The 15,486-nt window shown below is 52.4% G+C and overlaps 1 protein-coding gene across 4 annotated transcripts in view; it reads left to right on the top strand.

Annotated features, from left to right (window-relative positions):
• The window catches only part of AP1B1 (adaptor related protein complex 1 subunit beta 1), a 55,992-nt gene that overhangs the window by 33,004 nt on the left and 7,502 nt on the right, over positions 1-15,486 (top strand). For 2 of the 4 annotated variants that reach the window (XM_039225564.1, XM_039225571.1), the window contains exons 8-16: positions 350-470; positions 939-1,034; positions 2,024-2,139; positions 2,492-2,657; positions 8,492-8,590; positions 9,104-9,363; positions 10,018-10,219; positions 10,999-11,019; positions 11,580-11,723. In XM_039225564.1, coding sequence (XP_039081495.1) covers positions 350-470; positions 939-1,034; positions 2,024-2,139; positions 2,492-2,657; positions 8,492-8,590; positions 9,104-9,363; positions 10,018-10,219; positions 10,999-11,019; positions 11,580-11,723 — 1,225 coding nt within the window. The remainder of the gene's footprint in view (positions 1-349; positions 471-938; positions 1,035-2,023; positions 2,140-2,491; positions 2,658-8,491; positions 8,591-9,103; positions 9,364-10,017; positions 10,220-10,998; positions 11,020-11,579; positions 11,724-15,486) is intronic. The other 2 variants (XM_039225584.1, XM_039225576.1) reach the window with 1 other exon arrangement.

Here is a 15,486-nt window from a genome sequence, read left to right as displayed (position 1 = left end):
TTTCATGAGTGGGGAAGCAAAGGCCTGAGGTCACAGGCTGGGTTTGGCACAAGGTCTGATTGCCACACCTGTCACCTGGTGCCTGCTACCTCTCAAATATGAGCTGTCTCTTGCTCATATTCCCTCTTCCCTTCCTGGGATATGATTGGTCATAAATGGCCACTCAGAACCTTCCTCAGGCCAGTCAGTGGATCCTCGCCCAGAAATGTGCAGCCATGGCAGTGACTGCCGTCACAGATGTCAGGGTCTACCTCAGACCCCAGAAATGCCCCAGTAAACATGGAAGGGGTTTTCTCATAGGGCTTACACCTTGCTTTTTGCTTTTCGGACAATCCTGTCCTGCCACCAGGCCTGAGATCCTGAAGCACGAAATGAAGGTCTTCTTTGTGAAGTACAATGACCCCATCTACGTGAAGCTGGAGAAGCTGGACATCATGATCCGTTTGGCCTCCCAGGCCAACATCGCCCAGGTCAGCAGAGGGCTGCAGCCAGCGGCGGGAGCTCTGGTGTTGGACAGCACCGCCGCCGCCACGCCGTGGTCTCGGAGCAGGCCGCCTTGTCTCCCCATTAACGGTTCATCTCATGAAGAGTGCCTAGCACGGGGCTCCAGAAGCAAGCAGTCAGCAACTCTTACTGACATTTTTATGATTAAGGCATTTGTGCTCCCTGTCACTTATCATCTATCCACAGAAAAGTGGTAGTTAGGTGGCCGTGTTAGCTAGATCAGCCTAAAGAAGGGTTGTCCAGCCCTGCCAACTAGTCCTTCCCTGCTTTCCTCTTGGGCTACCTGACAGTTCTCTCCTTCCCTTGGCCCTTCCACCTCAAACAGGAGGCAGACTCTCATCCTTCTGGGGTCTGTGCATACGCATTGTCTGGGGTGCTGGTTGCCCTGTCAGATCCCCGCAACTCCAACCCCATCTTCTCTGTTTGGGCCACAGGTTCTGGCAGAGCTGAAAGAGTACGCAACAGAGGTGGATGTGGACTTTGTACGGAAGGCTGTGCGAGCCATTGGCCGCTGTGCCATCAAGGTGGAGGTGAGGCTCTGGAACTCTGTCCTCTGGTGGGGAGTGGGAGGGGAAGGAAGCTGAAACCAGGAAACCAGTCTGACTGTAGCAGAATCGGCCAGTTGCTCATGGTCCAGGAAGGCCTGAGGGTCACCCCTGGAGGCCCCAAGGCACCCATTGTGCAGATCTGATTAGGCTCCTCTCTCTGTAATCGCCTTCAGGCCTTCAGGTTGTTGCAGATGAAACACACCCATCTGTAACCGTGGGCTCTGCAGCATTAGCTAAGATGGTGCAGCAGCCCCAGCCAGTGGTGGCCCTGGTAGACCTCGCTTTCAGTCCATAGAGTTTGGGGATGGGGCTCTGCCTGCTGTACATTTTAGCAATAATCATGATTTGACTGTGCAAACATCGTTCTATCCATGCTCCCAAGGGCTGTCCAGGCCCCTGTGTCCTGGTATTTCATCCTTCCCATTCTCTGCCTATGGCATTGTTCCTCGACCAGTGAGGTGACTCTCCTTAAATTAGTCCTCTGGGGACTGAGAGATCCTGGGACAGCTGGTCACCTCAGCCAAGCCCTTTGAAGCATTTTCCCCTTGCTGCTTATGATGGCATCCTGAGAATCTCTCCCACGAGGGCACTGGTGAAACTTGGGGGTTGGGTTCAAATAGAGACTTTCTGGTTTCGGTCATAAGACCCATTCTGAGAAACAAGTAGAAGAGAGGTGGTATCAGCCTAAAGCATAGTCATTCTCCAGGCTTGGCCTGGAGACACCGCAAATACCCTCCTCACTCTCAGGAGCTCTGCTCGCCTTCTCAGTCTATCTCTCTGTGTCCCTGCCATCCCCAGGCTGTCATTTTGCATGCAGTCTCCCACTTGTTATCTGGGCAGCGTGTTCTCCTGTTTTCCTGCTGTGGCAAGGAAGGGGGCAAGGCATGGCTGAGCCCTCGGCCAAGGCACGGTCATTAGAGGTTCTGTTGGGAGTGGGTGCAAGGGCCTTGCCCACATTCCTCTCCCCACAGCAATCTGCGGAGCGCTGTGTGAGCACGCTGCTGGATCTCATCCAGACCAAGGTCAACTATGTGGTGCAGGAAGCCATCGTGGTCATCAAGGACATCTTCCGCAAGTACCCCAACAAGTACGTGCCCACCCCTCCCAGTGTGAGAGTGATGTGGCTCTTGCTGGGGACAGGGGTGTTGGGGAGGAAAAGCAAGAAGGAGCCTCTCCCCTCTTCCTTATTTCTCAGCCATAAATGGCATATTCTCAAAAGAAAGCCATTGTTTTCTTTCTTATTTTCCTGAGCTGCTCCTCCTCTGCTCCCCACACCAAAATAAGCACTAGAATGTAACAGATAAACTCAAATCCCATTGCTCGCCACCCTCTCAGAGCTTTGTGGGACAACGTCCTGTCTCTCTTGGCCCCTACTGGGCCTCCCCTGGGCTCCTCGGCTCCTTCATTGCTCATATGCTGGCTGTGTGCCCATCTGTTAGGTACGAGAGTGTGATTGCCACGCTGTGCGAGAACCTGGACTCCCTGGATGAGCCTGAGGCCCGGGCTGCCATGATTTGGATTGTAGGCGAGTACGCTGAGCGAATCGACAACGCTGACGAGCTGCTGGAGAGCTTCCTTGAGGGCTTCCATGACGAGAGCACCCAGGTGAGCTGTCCAGTGGGGTGACTTGGGCCAGGGTGTGGGTCATGACTGTCGGCTTGGCACCACTACAGTCCATCCTGCCCTGAAATCCTCCCCTTGGGCAGCAGGCCTCAGGGCCCTGCCCTTCACAATACAGCATTGACAGTGTGGACAGGTAAGTGATGTAGGGCTGACAGGTGTGGCCCCTTTTCCTCTCACACTGCAGTACCTAAAGGGGTACTGTGAGGACAGTCTGTGATGGTAGGCAGAAGTTTAATTAATTGGGTTTAATTTCATATTTATCTTTGGATAGATAATAACTTTGCCCTGGCTCAAAATTGAAAAAATATGAACAGATATATAGTGAAAAGTCTTCCTACCACTTTCCTGATGGATGACCCCGTTCTTTTTTTTTTTTTTTTTGAATAATTTTTGTAAGTTTATTTATTATTGAGGGGCAGAGAGAGGGAGACACAGAATCTGAAGCAGGCTCCAGGCTCTGAACAGTCAGCACAGAGCCCAACACAGGGCTCAAACCCACAGACCCACAGACCATTAGCTGAAGTCAGACACTTAACTGACTGAGCCACCCAGGCACCCCGACGACCCAGTTCTCCTCACAGAGATCATCAGTGTCATTTACTGGTTTCTTGGGGATACCTCTACAGTTAGTATAGGAATACACACTCCTATGTATAAGTAAACATATACATATGTAGTTGTTTCTTATTATTCATGGTACTTATGTTCTATAAAGTCACTGCAAACATTGAATTAGCAAGTTCTGAACCCACTGTTTCTAAGAGAAGTATAGAGTTCTTGGGTTCCTACAAGCCTTTGATTACAACAGTTTCATCAATCAATATATAATCTTGTTTTTTGTGTGTTCCTGTTTAGGGACACTTTAATATATATTCTTGATTCATTCACATTGAACTCATGGCCACAGTACTATAACTCACACCTGCACGAAGCTTAACTAACATACATATTTTCTCCATAAGGCACATCACAGCCTCCTTGCACTTGGGAACACTACATAGCACTTCAGTGTTACACTTGGGGACCATTTTTAAACAGTGAAATCACCAAAAAAAAAAAAAAAAGTGAAAAATGTGGTATTAAGTAGATTGTGAAAAGGCCACTTATTTACGATAGGAGAGCTGGACCAAGGCAGAGTATCACCTCCTTTGGTCTCAGCTGCAAGTGTGTATCTCGGGCAACTTGAACTTTTCGCTGCTCTGCACTTTGCTGTTCAAGATCGTGAAAGCCCCCCAGACATTAATTCTGGGGTTACAAGTACATTTTAGGAAATAGGCAAATTTGAAATATGGACTCTGTGAATAATGAGGCTCAACCATGTATATATTGCCTCTCATTTATTTTTAGACACTATCATGGGGCGCCAACTGGCTCTGTTGTCATACTGACAATGCAGAGCCTGCTTGGGATTCTCTCTCTTTCTCTGTTCTTCCCACGTGCGCTCTCCCTCTCTCTCTCTTTCTCAAAATAAATACATTATCTTTAAAAATAAATTAGTAAGGTGCGCCTGGATGGCTCATTCGGTTAAGCATCCATCTGATGTGGGCTCAGGTCATGATCTCTCGCAGTTTGTGAGTCTGAGCCCCATGTCAGGATTTATGTTGACGGCTCAGAGCCTGAAGCCTGTTTCAGATTCTGTGTCTCCCCCTCTCGCTGCCCCTCCCCCACTCATGCTCTCTCTCTCTCTCTCTCTCTCTCTCTCTGTCTTTCAAAAAAATGAAACATTTAAAATAATCAAAATGAATAAACACTACTGATCGCACTCTATACACTGTCAAATTGTATAATACCTTGCCTTTTTCCCTTAAAAATCTATCCAAAGGCCCTGCTATTACTAATTTATGGGACTCTGCAGCTGCATACTGCCATGTTTATTTCACCAGCCTCCCCTGATAGATGTGAAAGTGTCAGTCTCTTTTAAATCAATACTACTGTGAATAACCTGTGTAGGACACATCTGCAAGTCTAGCTGGGGCATAAATCTTTAGATAAATTTTTTTTTGATGTTTATATATTTTTGAGAGAGAGACAAAGTGTAAGCAGGGCAGAGAGAGAGGGAGATGCAGAATCTGAAGCAGGATCCAGACTGTGAGCCGTCAGCAGAGAGTTCGATGTGGGGCTCGAACCCACGAGCCGTGAGATCATAACCTGAGCCAAAGTCAGATGCTTAACCGACTGAGCCACCCAGGCGTCCTCTTAGATAAATTCTTTCTGGTAGAAGGGGCCGTGCGTTGGTGATGTGAGTAGCTGTTCCACATTTCTCTTGATGTAGACAGCATTCTGGTTTACATTCCAATCTCAGAGGTGGCATAACCACTTTACCTCCTTGCCAACCTAGTACATTCTCAAACAATTTTTGCCAATCTGATAAACAACAAAGTATACCTTGGTTGGTTTTGTTTGCATTTCTGTTCTGAGTGGGGTTGAACATCTTTTCATATTGTATTTCATTTTCTGTGAACCAGGCACTGTCTGCTCTTGCGAGGGGGCTTCTAAAACGTGTTTGTAAGCACAGACACCTTTGCTGTCCAACTGGGGAGTGTAACCTGTTGGGTGAGAGCATGACCCTTGGAATAGGAGACCCCAGAGTGCAAACCCCTCTTCTGCCCCTTCCTGGCATGGTGGCTTTACGCTAATTCTCTGCTTCTCTGAGCCTCAGTTTCCTCATTTGTAAGATGAGGATCATAAGACTTTCTCTCATCCTGTCACTCTGAAAGTTAAACGGGATGCTTTGTGTAATGTCCCTAACATGTGCCCATCCCTTGATGAGCACTCATGAATGGTAGTATTGGTGTTGGTCAGAACTGATTTAAAAGCAAATTGGTCCAGGCAACAAAGGGGACCTACTGGTTCCTGTAGCTGATAAGTTCTGGGAGTGTGCTCTCTTCCAGCATACTTGGGTGAGGGTGCCCAAATGGTGGCATCGGGCTCTCTCTCTCTCCCTGGGGTGGCTTCTCCCTTAGGAAGGCTCCACAGAGTGGAGCCTGCGTGAGGCCAGTCATTCCAGGCTGTGTCCTTAACAGCTTAGCGACCCCCTTGACTCCCTTCCCTTGGTAGTTCCAGCAACAGTCCTGGCCTGTTTGCATTCTCCGGGAGCCAGTCGCCATGATTCCAAGTGACTATGTCTCTTGGACATTTGTCGCAGTCTCTGTGGATTGGGCGGGGCAGTGCAGAGGGTGATTTTCTGAAGGAAAGCCAGCATTTGTGGTAGCAGAAGACAGACTAGATGCTGGGTGGGCAAAAACAACAGATGTCCATCACAAAATAATAGTACTAACTCCTGCCATCCTGCATCCCGCTCCCACTGCCACCTGCCAAGGCGGCTGCCAGCCTGCCCCGGGCTTGCTTTCACTTTCATACCCACCCCCTCACTCGCTTGTCTCTGAGAGAAGCAGAGCGTGGTTTGGGATCACTTGTGCCCCTGCAGTCGAGTCCTGCTTGGGATTACTGCAGAGGATGTCCTCTGGGGCGTGTTTCTGCCCGTATAGTAGAGGAAATCTTTTGTAGCCGCTTCCCCCTTGGCAAAGCCTGCTGAAGAGCCTAGGATTAGAGAAGTTGGACAAGGGAAAGCTGGGCTCCAGGAAGTCCAGGCTCCTCCCGCGCTGGGTGACCTGGAGCAAATTAAACTTGCCAAGCCTGTTTCTTTGTCTCGAGCCCAGGTTCCTGCAAAGCTTATTGGATGATGTGTGTAAACTGGCCACTCCAGTGCTCAGCAAACAGTAGCTGGGTTATGGTGATGGTGGTTTTAAGTGGCCAGCTCCCTTTGCCTCCTGGGTTCACAGCACCACTCAGAGCTTTTATAAGAATACTTGTTAAGTGCTTTGCAGCTTGGAAACTTATTTTGGATGATCTCCTTGAGCCCCCTTCTCCTGGGCTCCTAGACCTCTCCACCCTTGGACCTAGAGCTCAGAAAGTCTTAACTGAGGTCGTATATCAGTCTAGCCTGTGCCTCGCCCCTGTCTGGATGGCAGGGGCAGGGGCATCATTGCAGGAGGGTTGCCGTGAACATGCGTGCTGACATAAGGGGTGTTGTGTGTGGGTGAGGGGTGGGAGGAGTCAGGCTAGTGGCCAGAGTTCCCAGGCAGCGTAGCCCACCCGACACTGATGAATGATTCCAGGCAGCCAGCTGACATGGGTTGAGGAGAACTTGATAAAGAATCCCTGTGTGCTGGGGCGTCTGGGTGGCTCAGCTGTTTAAGCGCCTGCCTTCAGCTCAGATCATGATCTCGCGGTTCGGGAGTCCAAGCCCCGGGTCGGGCTCTGTGCTGACAGCTCAGAGCCTGGAACCTGCTTCAGATTCTGTGTCTCCCTTTCTCTGTGTCCCTCTCTCACTTGGGCTCTGTCTCTGTCTCTCTCAAAAATAAACATTAAAAAAAATTAAAAAAAAAAAAAAAGAATCCCTGTCTGCTGGCTGTGGGGATACCAGTGACCATGGTGACAGCTATGTGTATTGTGCAGAATTCATGATAGGTTCTTTACATTTCTTTCTTTCTTTCTTTCTTTCTTTCTTTCTTTCTTCCTTCCTTCCTTCCTTCCTTCCTTCCTTCCTTCCTTTTTTAATTTTTAATTTTTAATTTTTTAATGTTTTATATTTATGAGAGAGAGACAGCGTGATTGGGGAGGGTCAGAGAGAGAGGGAGACACAGAATCTGAAGCAGGCTCCAGGCTCTGAGCTGTCAGCACAGAGCCCAACATGGGGCTCGACACACGAACCCTGAGATCATGACCTGAGCTGAAGTCGGACGCTCAACCCACTGAGCCACCTAGGCGCCCCTCTTTCTTTCTTTTTCTAATGTTTGTTTCTTTTGAGAGAGAGAGTAGGAGCTGGGGAGAGGGAGAGAGAGAATCCCAAGCATGCTCTGCACTGTCAGCACTGAGCCCACTATGAGGCTTGATCTTCTAGAACTGTGAGATCATAATCTGAGCTGAAATCAAGAGGAGTCGGATGCCTAAGTGACTGGCAAAAAGGAGATGTGGCTAAGGAAGGATTATGTGCAGAGAATTGTTCTTTCAGAGATGTTTTCTGAGGTAGCAGGTTTTTTCTTAAATGCCTCCTATGCACTGGGCACTAGATAGAGCAATAACCAGAGATTCAGTTGTGACAGGCATGATCTCTGCCCTCAAAGGGCTGTCTCCACAGGACAGCCTGGTGGCTGGAAAGCATTTCTAATACTGTAGGGCAATGCCGATGGGGGGTACAGAAGCGTGGGGGTACTGGGGTCAGCATGAGCTCCAAGGGGCAAGAAGATGTTGGCCAGGCTGAGGGCAGCAGGGGCCGTGATCAGGTGAAGGCAGCAGCTTAGTGAGAAAGGGGTGCTGAGAGAGGGCTGGGCAAGAGAGGTTCCCACCTTCTGGTGGAAGCCCAGCTCCTCAATGACAGGCTGGCTCTGTGGGCCCTGCTGGCCCTGTCTCCAGGGCATCCCTGGCACCATCTCTGCTTATTGACAGCTGGCCCTTTAAGAAGTACACCAGCTACACACGTTGCCTTTTTAAGCTGTGTGAGCTCCTTTAAGATGCTGTGAGGCTGGGAGCCCCAATAGGCTTCTGGGACCCTAGGGTGGAGTGTCCAAATAGTAGTGGTCCCCTCCTTCCTAAGTGGTAACGCCAAGGTTTAGTCTACTCGGAGCTACAAACAACCAACCCCCTGGCCTTAGTCTGTTTTCTGTGGCCAACTCTAAACCTGGGATAGCTGCTCTCGGCTTTCAGGGCCTTTGAAAAGTACCCTTTTCTCTCTTTGAGAGCCTGATTTGGTTTCCTTCTGTGCCCCACATAAGCCCTTGCTACTTCTTCCTTATTATGTCTCTGTCTTCCTGCAGGTCCAGCTGCAGCTACTGACAGCCATTGTGAAACTCTTCCTGAAGAAGCCGACAGAGACCCAGGAGCTGGTGCAGCAGGTCCTCAGCTTGGCCACTCAGGTCGGTGCCTCAGCCTCCCTGCTGCGCCCGGTGCAGGCCTCACTCTGCAGCAGGCGCTTTGGTCCAAGGAGCCAGACCTTCGTGCCAAGGTCCTACCCCTAAGACTGGCACCGTTGGGGGGGTTGGCCCTAGAGTAATGTTCAGGGAGCTCAGTCACAAATAAATCAAGATGGAGTAGGGTCAGGTGGTGAAGTTGAGCCAGACTGTAAACTAAAGAGGAGACGGAGGTCCAGGAGAACCAGAGGGTTTGTAGGAGGATGGGGAGGGCAGATTTTGAAGGGGTCATGGGGATGCGAGTGGGAATGGCATATTTAATACTGGGCTCGGGTAGGAAACCAAGGGGCCAGGCCATGTTTAGGAACAGGTTCATGGGACTGCTCAGGATTGCTGTTGTCGGCCAGCACTGTGACCATATCTGGATCGTGGCATTTGAGGAGGGTTCCCCCCTCTCCCTCAGCTGGTTGCTCTGCTCTGAGTTTAATAGGTTTCTCCTCACCCACCCCACTTCCCCAGGACTCTGATAACCCAGACTTGCGGGACCGTGGCTACATCTACTGGCGTCTGCTCTCCACGGACCCAGTGGCTGCCAAGGAAGTGGTTTTGGCTGAGAAGCCACTCATCTCTGAAGAGACGGACCTCATTGAGCCCACACTGCTGGACGAGCTCATCTGCTACATAGGCACACTGGCCTCCGTCTACCACAAGCCTCCCAGCGCCTTTGTGGAGGGGGGCCGGGGCGTTGTGCACAAGAGCCTGCCACCTCGCACTGCCTCGTGAGTGACCCGGGCCAGATGCCAGGCCGAGCCTCCTCACCTGGTTTTCCGAGTCATTAGTACAGGCACTCGGGCTTGCTATGGTAACCCCTGGCAATGCCAGACCTGAGTCTGAGGAAAATTCTAGTTCTAGTGACTTTACTGAATGCTTCCTCCGTACCGGGTGTGGACTGATTTACCTCATTTGATGGTTACAGTAGCTCTAAGAGTGTCCCCATTTAACAGATGAGGACAATAGGCACGAAGAGCTTGAGGGCCTGTGTGGCATCCCACAGCCAACACAGCTAGGCTCAGACCCAGTTCTAATTCCAGAGCCCTGTTCTTCTCACCCTCCTCTGCCACCCCCTGGTGGTTGGTTTGGCCTGGGTGCCCAGGCTTCCAGGGCCAGCATCCAGTCTTTAGAGTGCGCTGAGTGGTGGAAATATAGGGGGCCCCTCCCTTTGCTCACCCCCAGGAAGCTGGATCTCTTGGAGAGCCAAAAAGCTGGATCAGGCGTGGGAAGGGGGAAGAGGAGGGGGGCTGTAGAGAGCGCTTCTGGCACTGTGAGGAGACAGGTGCCTGTCCTAAGGGAGGATCCTGGAGCCTGGGCCTCTGACCTCCTTCAGACACCCCAGTGCCTACCCCACTGACCCTCTTCCTTCTGTGTCCTCACAGGAGTGAGAGCACGGAGAGCCCCGAGACAGCCCCTGCTGGAGCACCCTCTGGTGAGCAGCCGGATGTCATCCCCACCCAGGGGGACCTGCTGGGTGACCTCCTCAACCTGGACCTTGGCCCCCCAGTGAGCGGCCCACCCCTGGCCACCTCCTCGGTGCAGATGGGAGCTGTGGACCTTCTTGGCGGAGGCCTTGACAGCCTGGTATGTCCTGGAGCCCCTTCTGGATAACACTGATAATGATCTTCAGAGGAGCAATCGTTGAAGGCCCTGTCTGTGCCATTCACCAACCAGGGGCCTCAGGCACACCTGTGTGCAAAGGGGACAGTGTAGCTCCCTACTTATAGGGGAGGAAAACCGAAGCTTAAAGAGTTCAGGTGATCTTCCCTCCAAGAGTGCACAGTATGTGGCTTCCATGCGCCTTGGCCCTTGCCAGGCCACTGAGGGCCCCAAGAGACCTGGGGCCGGTAAAGCTGGCAGAGCCAGACCAGTGTCCACTTAGCCCTACACGTGCAGCAGTTCAGAGCAGCAGCCCGGCAGGCCTGGGAGGCCCATGAACAGTCGGGGACAGACCTTTCTCCTCTGTAGAAAGGGGGTGGTAAGACTGGACTAGGTATCTCCGTGGAGCTTCTCCAGGCAGCTGGTAGAGCCAGGTGGAAGGGGTAGCAGAGCCTCTGTCACTTGGCCATGTCTAGCTCAGGTCCCCAAGGCATCGCACGGGAAAGGGTAGGAAAGGTTATGGCACAGGAACCGGGTGGTGGGGTGAAACCCAGGCAGTAGTGCCCTTTGTAGAGACGGTCTGGGCCCCCTCTCAGGCCTGGCACAGACGTCTTACTGTCTTGCCCCAGACTCATCTCAGTGGAGCAGCAGTGACTAATCTTTTCCCTCTTTCCCTCTCTCTTGTCTCTCTCTGTCTTCTTTCCTGGCTTTTCTCTCTGCATGTGGCTGCCTGTTCTCTTCACCCTGCCTGCTTCTGCTTGGAGATGGGGGATGAGCCTGAAGGGGTACGGTTCAACCCTTGTACCCCCAAGCCTTTGTCCCTGCTCTTCCTGAGTGCTGGCCCAGCATCCCAAGGGGTGGATGATGTCAAAGCCGTCCCTCCTCCTGCTGAGCTATGGCCTTCTATCCAGTGTCCCGTCCTTACTACCCTAAGACAAAATTGCCTTGTCATCCCAAGGATCATCTCCAGGTTCCTCTCAGTTCCCACGGGCCCTCTTTGACAGCCTAGAGAGGGTGCTCCTATCTGCTGAGCACAGCCTCACGGCAGAGGTCTCAGGTGCTCCTTTTATCTGTGGGCTGCGTGTTAGTTTATAAGCATCCCAGCTGTGTCCCAGAGGTCACCTCTAAGGTTGGAGGCTTGCAGGTCATGGGAGGGGACAGCCTCTCTTCTCCACCTGCCTCACCCTATCTTGTCTCTGCAACATAGAGTTGCTATGACAACAGCCCTGCACCCCCCTCCTTCCCTGTCCTGTTTTCTAAAGTGCCAGGTGCCTCCACTCCTGCCTGGGCCCCTGATGTCCGCACCTCTGACACCCACCTCTCACCCCTTTCCCTTCCTTTCCAGATCGGGGGCCCCAACTTTGTGGCACCCCCAGCAGCAACAGTCCCAGCCAACCTAGGAGCCTCCATGGGTAGCGGCCTGAGTGACCTCTTTGACCTGACCAGTGGTGTGGGCACACTGTCAGGATCGTACGTGGCTCCCAAAGCAGTAAGTACCACGCCTCCTTCCACAGCAGGAGCAGAGAATTAAGACATTGACTGATGTGTGGATTCCGTGGCTCATTCCATGGAATCGGCTCGGGCCAACAAGGATGGGCTCCAGGAACAACAGTTTGCCAACATGATGCTGAGGGCAGCTAGGGCCTGTGGGAGCACAGGGAAGGGATGCTAGGTTGGGCCTGGGGGCCTGCGAAGACCTCCCAGAGTAGGGTTGCTGGAGCTCAGGCCTGTAGATCAAGTCGAATTGGCCAGACACAAGTGGAGAGAGGGCTCCAAGGGGAAGAACAGCGTGTGGAGGGGCCTGGAGACGAGGGAGAGACAGCCGGCAGAAGTCCTGGCTCGTTGGAGCAGTGGTTCACAGTGCCGTCCCACCAACACCCCTTATCAACGATATACAGGGCCTAGTGCATCCGTTATTTCCTGTGTTTAAAGGAGATTTGTGGACTGTGCAGCCTACTTATGTGTATCATTTCAGAATTAGTAAGATGCTGTTACTTCATAAAGGAGACATACAGGGAAGAGAATCAAATTACGTATTTCAGTGTTGTAAAGGTTTGGGCCCGTCCACCCCTAAGATCTGATGAAGTTGTTGGGTGTTTTGTAGTTCAGGTGCTGTAAGCGATGTGGCCAGGGGTGCCCTCAGTTCCTGCAGTGGTGATCCAGTCCCAGGAAAGGTCCAGTAAAACAACACGAGGAACAGGCTTTCTTTGATTTTCACCACAATTAGGTTCCCAGCAATCTCGGTATATGTTGAAACTGTGCAAAACTTACTCAAGGGATGCAGGACAATTGCTCATCGAGGGGACTGTTGTCCTCCCAGCAGCATGTCCAGCATCCCTGACCCCAGCCCACTAAACGTGGTGCCTCCCTGCCATTGTGCCACCTGAGGATGCCCTGTGCTACCTAGGGGCAGGACTCCCCCAAGACTCCTGGCTACACTAGAGATTCAGGAGGGAAGAAACTGGCAAGGTCAGCAGCGCCAGGCTGTGAGGATTTCTCTCAGTCCTCGCAGTGGAACCGTTAGAAGGTTTTAAGTAGAGATGAAACAGATTTGCACTTGAGAGAGATTGCCTCCTATGTGTGTGGGGCAGGGGGGCAGGTCAGAAGGGTTAGAACAGACGCGAGGTGCCCAGTGAGGAGCCTGGTAGGAGTTGATGTGTGCTGATGGGCAGCCCGGACAAGGTGGGCACCTCGGAGGGTGGAGACAAAAGACTGCACTGGAGAGCTCAGGCGGTGGCACTGGCAGGATGTAGGGGTTGGCAGGGAGGAAAGGATGCTGGCTTACGTAGTGGGGGGGAGGTGCCATTTGCAGAAATGGGGGCGAGGGGAAGGAAGGAGACCTGAGTTTGGGAGGCAAGATCATGTGGGCTTGCACTGGGTAGAGCACAGTGTAGGCCAGGCCCCCAGCATCAAGGAAGCTGCCAGAGGGGACCGACGTGGCCAGGCTCTGGTCAGACACTGTGTCTGCCACTTCATTCCCAGCCAGAGCTTCTCTCTCTCTCTTCTAGAGCAGGATGCCGCTGGGCTTCAGGGACAAGGGGATATCTCTGCTGTGACTGGGGAGCCGCGAGCCAGCACCTGCCCTGCCCTGGTCTCACCGGGTGTGCTAGATGCACCTGTGGCAGTGATAGCGGGATGTGGGCCCAAGGGCCCACGGCAGACAGGAAGTCGAGCCAGGAAGTGCCAGCAGCTGCACACTCCTGTGCCATGGACTGCGTGAGCGTGGCACAGCCCTCACCCCCCTAAATCCTGCCAGAAGCTTTAAGGCGCTGTGACTCGTGTTCTGAGGTTGAGAAATCCGAGTGTTGTGCCTAAGGTCACGTAGCTGGCAAGTGAGAGTCTGAAACTGATGCACGGTGGTGGCACCAGAGCCTCTGCTCCTGACCCCTGCATGGTCACGCCCCATAATGTTTGAGAACACCCCATGTGCCGGCCTCAGTGCCACAGGTCAGCAGAATCGCGAAACGCTCCCCAGACTGGCCACCTCACTGCATGTGGTCGACACACACATTAGAAACCCGGAGTAGCAAGGACTCCTGCAGACCTGCCAGGAATATTAAGTCGGGAGCTGGCCCTCTGCTTGCATGTTCATTTTCCTGGATGCTGTCATTGCTTTTTCTTAGTGGAGGACCAGATGGGTGTGCCAACAGTGAGTGCTGGAAGTGGGAGGTTAGGGGTCACCCCGTCAGAGCAATGCAGGGCAGGCTGCCTGCAACAGGAGCCCTTGCAAGACAGGCAGGACCTTCCCCTTTATCTCAGACATAGGAGTTTCTGGGCTGTAGGTATGTTCTGCCTTCAGAATCAGTAGGTATGTCTTCTACATTTTCGTCACAGCGCTGTGACTCCCTAGAATGGTTTGTCCCACCTGCATTTTCCCGTATGCCTGTGGGGGGAAATCCATTTGCCAATGTTTCTGGTCAAGGGAATGAGTCTTTTTCTGCACAAGAACTTGGAGTTCCTCAAGCATTTGGGCCAGTGGGTGGTGATATATTTCCTTGGGTCCTTGGGAAATGTTGAGGATTAGTTCTGTGGCGGGACCTGTGCTAGACTCCATGAACCCATGGTGACCAAGAGAGATGCGGTCCCCACCCTCAGCAGTGAGTCCCAGTGATAGGCACTTCTGCAAGAACTGTGAAAGGGGCCTGCTGGTGGTGGGTGGTGTGGGGTGCAGGGAAGCCACTGTGGGGGTGTTCTCTGAGTGCTCTGCTTGCTGGGTCTCAGCTGAGGCTAAAGCCCTGAGATTCTGCCCTCACACATTTATCCCAGGGAAACAAAGGATGATCAGGTTAGCACGTGGGGTGGGGGTGGCGATGCCTGCAGAAGCACTTTCCAAACAGAGGGAACAATGTAGGGGGGCGGGAGAGGGGAGCAGGTGCACTCCAAGCCTGGCGGGGAGGGCACCAGGCTGTGGAGACCATGGGGAGTTGAAGCCATTCCAGGACTGGGAAGGTTTTGGGGTTTGGTTTGGTTTTGTTTTTAACTTTTAATTTTGAGAGACAGAGAGAGACAGAGCACAAGTGGAGGAGGGGCAGAGGGGAGACATGGAATCCGAAGCAGGTTCCAGGCTCTGAGCTGTCAGCACAGAGCCTGACGTGGGGCTCGAACTCACAGACTGCGAGACCATGACCTAAGCTGAAGTCGGACACTTAACCAACTGAGCCACCCAGGCGCCCCGGACTGGGAGGGCTTTTAAGGGTGCCATGATCAGATTTGCATTTTTTTTTAAGTTTTATTTATTTAAGTAATCTCTGTATCACACATGGGGCTCAAACTCACAACCCCAAGATCAAGAGTCGCATGCTCCTCTGACTGAGCCAGCCAGGTGCCCCCAGATTCGCATTTTAAAAGATGACTGACTGTAGGGGTGCCTGGGTGGCTCAGTCGGTTAAGCATCCTACTTCGTCTCGGGTCATGATCTCACGGTTCGTGGGTTCGAGCCCCATGTCGGGCTCTGTGCTGACAGCTAGCTCAGAGCCTGGAGCCTGCTCTGGATCCTGTATCTCCGTCTCTCTCTGACCCTCCCCTGTTCACACTGTCTCTCTCTCACAGAAATAAATAAAACATTAAAAAAAAAAAAAAAAAAAGATGACTGTAGGGGTGCCTGGATAGCTCAGCTCGTTGAGCATCTGATTTTTTATTTCAGTTCAGGTCATGGTCCCGGGGTCATGGGGTTGAGCCCTGTGTTGGGCGCCATGCTGAGCTTGGAGCCTGCTTCGGATTCTTTCTTTCTCCCTCTGCCCTGCTTGCACTTG

The sequence above is a fragment of the Hyaena hyaena genome, unplaced genomic scaffold (assembly GCF_003009895.1).
Source record: "Hyaena hyaena isolate Hyena2069 unplaced genomic scaffold, ASM300989v1 scaffold_19, whole genome shotgun sequence".
Lineage (NCBI taxonomy): Eukaryota > Metazoa > Chordata > Mammalia > Carnivora > Hyaenidae > Hyaena > Hyaena hyaena.
Note: the sequence above shows the minus strand (reverse complement) of the source record. Positions and strands in the feature narration are given on the sequence as shown.